Source organism: Silurus meridionalis, chromosome 10 (genome assembly GCF_014805685.1).
Source record: "Silurus meridionalis isolate SWU-2019-XX chromosome 10, ASM1480568v1, whole genome shotgun sequence".
NCBI lineage: Eukaryota > Metazoa > Chordata > Actinopteri > Siluriformes > Siluridae > Silurus > Silurus meridionalis.
Window position 1 is genome coordinate 21,203,849 of NC_060893.1, and position 8,307 is coordinate 21,212,155.

Below are 8,307 nucleotides of genomic sequence, written 5' to 3' on the forward strand. Positions count from 1 at the left end.
ACAGCTACCATGACTTTGATCCCGTCTTCATCTGGACACTGATCCTCTGGACTCAAGGTCAGACACTGCTTCATATTTTATCTCTACAATGATGTGTTCATACAAATACACGTATTGTTTCTGTTCTAATATTTCAGTTTCATGCTGCATTATTGTGTATTTTTACAGAATGCAGAGGTCAAGCAACAGTAACTCAGACTCCTGCAGTGAAATCTGTTCTTCCAGGAGAAACAGTCACCATCAACTGTAAAACCAGTCCAGCAGTGTATTATTACAGCTCTTATGGCCACTATTTAAACTGGTATCAGCAGAAAGCTGGAGAAGCTCCTAAATTTCTAATTAAATTTGTAAACCAGCTACAGTCGGGTTTTCCAGCTCGTTTTAGTGGCAGTGGATCTGGATCTGATTTCACTCTGACCATCAGTGGAGTCCAGACTGAAGATGCAGGAGATTATTACTGTCAGAGTTACCACAGTGGTGGTGTGTTCACACAGTGATATAGAGTCGTACAAAAACCTCCCTCAGTCAGATAGTAGAGAAACTGCACTGCTGCAGCTGGGAGCGACTGCAGGTGCTGAGTTGGAGGATGTGATACGACACACTGTGGAGGAGAAGAACCACATCACACTAACTTACACCTCACATTAGAAATCTCTCAATAACCATCACACCACACTGTACACACTCCATAACACCACACACACTTCATCACATTACACTACACACACTCCATCACACCACACTACACACACTGCATCACACCACACTACACACACTCCATCACACTACACTCTACACACTCCATCAAAGCACACTCTACACACTCTATCACAAGACAGTGCACAAACTTCAGCACACCACACTACACACAATCCATCACATCACACTGTACAATTTTGTTACAATTTTTTTTTGTAACAATTTTTTTAGAAACGGAGCATGAAATTTCTTTACAAACCTAAATTTTCATATTTGATTTGTTCCTTCACTATTACACGACTCAGCTGATTAATTAAACAATGTTTGATAGCATGAGCTTTACTCTGGGCAATTCATGCAATAAATCTGACATATGCAACCAGTTAACAGATTAAATAATTACATACATGTCCCTGTGATCTCCCAGATGAAAGTTAGTTCTAAGGTAATCAACAGTTTAATGTTTAACAGTTTGCAATTGACTCATAATTGTATCCGAATTTAGTAACTTGGTGTTTGGTAACGAAGAGCTACTTTACATCATCAACATTGACTCAAAGACAAACGAGTCATTCATGAAGACAATTGATGGCACCTGCATTCATAGCAACTAGTTTCTAATGACATACATAAATATAATAATATATTATGTGTCAGGCAGTAATTTATGCAATGTTATGCAAAATCATGATCCTACTAAACAGCTGCTCAATTAGGGTACAATATTCTACAATCAAATATTTTTTTATCAAACATTGCATGCCTATTTGAAAGCCGGCAGCCTGAAAGTTTCTTACCTTCACCACCTTCTCTCATATGAAACAATTTTCTGTTCTGATTTCAACAAATCTGGGCAAAATACTGAGTCGTCCCCAATTAGAGGCAGGATTTTTATGATGTCATCATGTAGCCTTCTTACAAAGTATTTTACAGTTTTTTTAAACTAAAGTATTTTTATTTATTTTCTATTTGAAATACGTATATGAAATACATGTATCATAAATACTGCTCATCCCTGCTTACTCAGATGTAACATATTTAGGTGATTTAAGTGAATTAAGTAATATGTGTAACTGTCTCCTTTCACTCAGTAGCACAGAGCAGGGAAATGAGAGGGAGATTTACATGAAGACGGCTGAATGATCCTCTTTCTCCCAAAATAGAGCACCACTTTCACCAGATGTTCAACTTCCTTCAGCCAAACTCACTGAAGCACAACACACAGCACTGAATGTACAGCTAAACACACTCTCTCATCACACTGATAATGACTACTAACTCTAATAAAACACACCCAATGTCCAAAATGAAGCTTTATTTCAGCAGAGCAAAACTACAGGAAGAGCAACAGGACAGTGAAGAGAGTAAAGACAGGAATATCAGCATTGTGTAGAATTGAAACTCTATTGTAGATGGATGTGTGAGCAGCTCAGTGTTTAATTCTATCTTGGAGCTGTTAGTCTTCACACTGGCTCTTTCTGAACGTGACCGGATGATTGACACTGTCATGGGAGACGGTACAGACAAACTCCTCCCCCTTTTCCCAGAGCGCTTTGCTGAGGGTCAGGGTGCTGCTGCGTGTGTAACCGTCCTTCTTCTGTTCTTCAGGGCTGGTTAGAACCCCTTCATTCACCACTGAGCCATCCACTGTCCAGCTCACTGTCGCCCCCTGTGGAGAGTAGGCAGACAGCAGGCAGAGCAGCGAGGCCGGTCCCTCAGAGAGCTGCAGAGACGATGGATGGAGCAGAGACACGGAGGGCTTCACAGTGGGACCCTCTGAAAAACACAAAACACACACATTTACACACTTAGACATCATTTTCTCATTACTGCTTCTTCACATCACTGCAGTCACGTAGATTTAATCAGCAGGAGAACATTTACGAGCTACTTGTTATATTGTGGAGCGACTCAGACTTCCATCAGCTTTATTCTGTTTTAGTCACTTTTTACTGATGTGTCATAGAAAGTGCTCCCTGTGTGATAGTAAGAAATGGATCTCATAACAGAAATGTTCACTATTTAACACAAACTCACAGCAGCATTCATCTGGATTTTCCATCAGCACAGAGACTTCAGAATAATGTACACAATACTGCAGATATGAACCAGTGAGCAGGTTTCCACTCACCAACACAAACACACTGGAGATTTATTACATGTTCATTTATTTACATTCACACGTTTCTTATTCATTTTACTACAGAAAGTTTAGAGTTACTCCCAACTTATTACTGTAAACTACACAAATTATAATTAAAGTGGAATTATTTTAAACTAATTAATAAAGAATTATGTAATATGTAAATATTTCATTATGTACATATTTTTGTATAAAATGAAGAATTTTAGAAGTAAAAGTGACTTACTGATGCTGAGTTTTGTTCCTCCACCAAAAGTCACCCACAGTGATACATTCTAATGAAACCGTCGTACAAAAACCTCTGTTACACTACAGTGAACACACACACACACACACACACACACAAAACACACAGCAGCATTCATCTGGATTTTCCATCAGCACAGAGACTTCAGAATAATGTACACAATACTGCAGATATGAACCAGTGAGCAGGTTTCCACTCACCAACACAAACACACACATTAACACACTTAGACATCATTTTCTCATTACTGCTTCTTCACATCACTGCAGTCACGTAGATTTAATCAGCAGGAGAACATTTACGAGCTACTTGTTATATTGTGGAGCGACTCAGACTTCCATCAGCTTCATTCTGTTTTAGTCACTTTTTACTGATGTGTCATAGAAAGTGCTCCTGTGTGATAGTAAGAAATGGATCTCATAACAGAAATGTTCACTATTTAACACAAACTCACAGCAGCATTCATCTGGATTTTCCATCAGCACAGAGACTTCAGAATAATGTACACAATACTGCAGATATGAACCAGTGAGCAGGTTTCCACTCACCAACACAAACACACACATTAACACACTTAGACATCATTTTCTCATTACTGCTTCTTCACATCACTGCAGTCACGTAGATTTAATCAGCAGGAGAACATTTACGAGCTACTTGTTATATTGTGGAGCGACTCAGACTTCCATCAGCTTTATTCTGTTTTAGTCACTTTTACTGATGTGTCATAGAAAGTGCTCCTGTGTGATAGTAAGAAATGGATCTCATAACAGAAATGTTCACTATTTAACACAAACACACACACACACTCAATCTGGAGCACAGTATATTATACACTGAAAAAGACAGGAGGAGAAATAACACCAAATGTCTACAGTCAGTAACACAATAAACATTATACATAAAGACAGTAAGACTTGGCTCTGTTACTGGGATTTGTGCATTTAATCTTTTGTTCTTTAAAACTTTTGAGGCCCAGAACACAAATTCAATATAACCTTCAATATAACAATTCCTGGTCAGAAACAAATAAATTATTAGGAGCTTCATCATTTTTTGGAATGTTACAAGCATATGGCATTAGGTACGCTAGAAAATTTTCTTAGCAGACACTTAAATATAACATAAAATGTATAAAAATGGGTTTGAATCTTGAAGATGTTTGGTCTGTTCAGAGGAGATTCTTGACATGACACATCTTATACACTGGCAATAAAATTTCAGCCTTGGTTACAAAATCAGTTCACATCAATCAGTTCATTTCCTGTTGGGTGCAGTGGAGCTCCAACAGTCCTGTACCTTAGTGGTGAACTTTCTAGGTTTTGGTGTTTCAGGGTCTGATTAATGTCTGTTTGGCGTGGGTCATGGACAGTGCCTTTAGTCTTCTGGGAACACTGGGACACCTCACTCAGCATGAGACTCATTTATTTTTCATACAAATCAGCAAATGATTCTCACACTCATTACTACATTTGTATCAAATATTTAAATATTGCTTCGTTTTCTTCATAGTCCATTTGAGGAAATTGTCCTGACTCACCTGTTACACCTGTAGATCCAGTCAGAATGTTTCTTCTGATAGTCAGTGGCACCTGCTGAAACCTGGAAAAGCTCCTGATCTCCTGATCAATTATGATGTTTACCAGCGCACTGGGGTTCCAGAACGTTTCAGTGGCATTAAATCTAATGTAAGAGAATGTTACCTAAAAACCTCTGGAGTTCAGTCTGAAGATGCAGCAGAATATTACTGTCAAATCACTTTCCCACTCATCATTACATTTGTTGTGATTATTTCGACATCAATTAAAGAACCATGTTCACTATACAGCCTACATTTCTAGAGTTTTCCGTACAAACAGACACATTTCCTATAAATGCACCCAATGTGAGCAGTAAAGTTTGTGATATTAGAGTGATACCATTCTACATATTTCTAATAACATGATGCCATAATTAAGTAGAAAACAACATTTACAGAGTTAGAGGCTGTTTGCCTGAAATCAGTTTTAACTTTAAGAATAGTAGAATATTAGTACACACTCCATCACACCACACTACACACACTCCATCACACTACACTACACACATTCCATCACACCACACTACACACTCCATCTCACAACACTACACACACTCCATCACACCACTACACACTCCATCACACACACACACTCCATCACACCACACTACACACTTCATCACACCACATTACACACTCCATCACACCACACTACACACACTCCATCACACTACACTACACATTCCATCACACCCACTACACACTCCATCTCACAACACTACACGCACTCCATCACACCCACTACACACTCCATTACAGCACACTACACACTCCATCACACCACACTACACACTTCATCACACCACATTACACACTCCATCACACCACACTACACACCACACTACACACTTCATCACACCGCACTACACACTCCATCACACCACATTACAAACTCTTTCACACCCACTACACACTCCATCTCACAACACTACACACTCCATCACACCACACACACTCCATCACACACTCCATCACCACACTACATTCCATCACACCACACACACTCCATCACACCACACACCATCACACCACACTACACTCCATCACACCACACTACACACCATCACACCACATTACAAACTCTTTCACACCCACTACACACTCCATCACACACTACACACACTCCATCACACACACTACACACTTCATTTCACCACACTACACACCCATCACACCACACACACACTCCATCACACCACTACACACTCATCACACCACACACACACACTCCATTACACTACACACACTCCATCACACCACTACACACTCATCACACCACACTACACAATCACACCACACTACACACTCATCACACCACACTACACTCCATCACACACTACACAAAATCTATCACACCACACTACACACTCATCACACCACACCACACTCCATCACACACTACACACTTTATCACACCACACACACACTCCATCACCACACTACACTCCATCACACACTACACACACCATCACACCACACACACCACACACACACTCCATTACACTACACACACCATCACACCACACTACACTCCATCACACACACTCCATCACAACACTTCACACTCCATCACTCCACACTACACACAATCACACCACACAACACACTCCATCACACCACACTACACACTCATCACACCACACTGCACACTCCATCACAACACTTCACACTCCATCACACCACACACACACACTTCATTTCACCACACTACACACTCTATCACACCACACACACACTTCATCACACCACATTACACACTCCATCACAACACTTCACACTCCATCACACCACACACACACACACACACACATTCCATCACACCACACTACACACTTTATCACACCACACTACACACCCATCACACCACACTACACATTCCATCACACCACTACACACACTCCATCACCACACTACACACATTCATCACACCACACTACACACACCATCACACCACACACACACCACACACACACACACCACACTACACACTCCATCACACCACACTACACTCCATCACACCACTACACACTCCATCACACACTACACACTCATCACACCACTACACACACTTATCACACCACACTCCATCACACTACACACACTCATCACACCACACTCCATCACACCACTACACACACTCTATCACACCACACTACATTCCATCACACCACACTACACACTCCATCACACCACACTACATTCCATCACACCACACTACACACTCCATCACACCACTACACACTCCATCACACCACACTACACACACTTCATTTCACCACACTACACACTCTATCACACCACACTGCACACACTCCATCACACACTACACACTTTATCACACCACACACTCCATCACAACACTTCACACTCCATCACACCACACTACACACACTCTATCACACCACACTACACACTCCATCACACCACACTGTACACACTCCATCACCACACTACACACTTCATCACACCACTACACACACTATCACACCACACTACACATTCCAGCACACCACACTACACACACTTCATCACACCACACTACACACACTTCATCACACCACACTACACAAAATCTATCACACCACTGTACACACTCCATCACACCACACTACACACACTCCATCACTCCACACTACACACTTTATCACACCACACTACACACACTCCATCACACAAAACTGTACACATAAAGATAGTAAATAATAATGTTATAATGCTGGTCTCCTTGAAATCTTCTCTGTAGCCAGTCTGAATCCTGATGGAATTAAAGTTAAAGCCTGAACTTCAGGCTTTAAATAAGTTCAGGCCTGATATTTTTAAAGAAGATTATTTTAAAGAAATCTTCCATTGTGACTGAGTGTGAGAATGACAGTAAGATTGGGGGAATGTGGTAAAGATGTTTCCATACTTAGAGGACACTTTGCATTGGCAGCACATGCTTCAGTGCTCTGGGAGTGTTTATAGCGCTGTGACTTTCACACTTCATGACTGAGAGCTGCTGCTACAGAAACTTCACCCACAGCTACCATGACTTTGATCCCCGTCTTCATCTGGACACTGATCCTCTGGACTCAAGGTCAGACACTGCTTCATATTTTATCTCTACAATGATGTGTTCAAACAAATACAAGTATTGTTTCTGTTCTAATATTTCAGTTTCATGCTGCATTATTGTGTATTTTTACAGAATGCAGAGGTCAAGCAACAGTAACTCAGACTCCTGCAGTGAAATCTGTTCTTCCAGGAGAAACAGTCAACATCAACTGTAAAACCAGTCAGGCAGTGCCTTCTCACAGCTCATATGGCCACTATTTGCACTGGTATCAGCAGAAAGCTGGAGAAGCTCCTAAACTACTGATTAAATTTGTAAATCAGCTGCAGTCGGGTGTTCCAGCTCGTTTCAGTGGCAGTGGATCTGGATCTGATTTCACGCTGACCATCAGTGGAGTCCAGACTGAAGATGCAGGAGATTATTACTGTCAGAGTTACCACAGCATCTCAGGCTACTGGTTCACACAGTGATATAGAGTCGTACAAAAACCTCCCTCAGTCAGATAGTAGAGAAACTGCACTGCTGCAGCTGGGAGCGACTGCAGGTGCTGAGTTGGAGGATGTGATACACACAAACACACAAATTCC

At 41.0% G+C, this 8,307-nt stretch overlaps 1 pseudogene and 2 gene segments (V, D, J or C); 2 read left to right on the top strand and 1 right to left on the bottom strand.

Moving 5' to 3' along the window:
• Positions 1 to 714, top strand: LOC124392045 (annotated as a pseudogene).
• Positions 715 to 1,999: 1,285 nt separating this feature from the next.
• On the bottom strand, positions 2,000 to 3,555 carry LOC124392046. The segment is given in 3 exon segments: positions 2,000 to 2,475; positions 3,069 to 3,117; positions 3,544 to 3,555. Coding segments are annotated over 3 exon segments (381 nt in total).
• A 4,125-nt stretch (positions 3,556 to 7,680) lies between these two features.
• LOC124391952 lies at positions 7,681 to 8,263 on the top strand. The segment is given in 2 exon segments: positions 7,681 to 7,744; positions 7,856 to 8,263. Coding segments are annotated over 2 exon segments (384 nt in total).
• Positions 8,264 to 8,307: the final 44 nt, after the last annotated feature.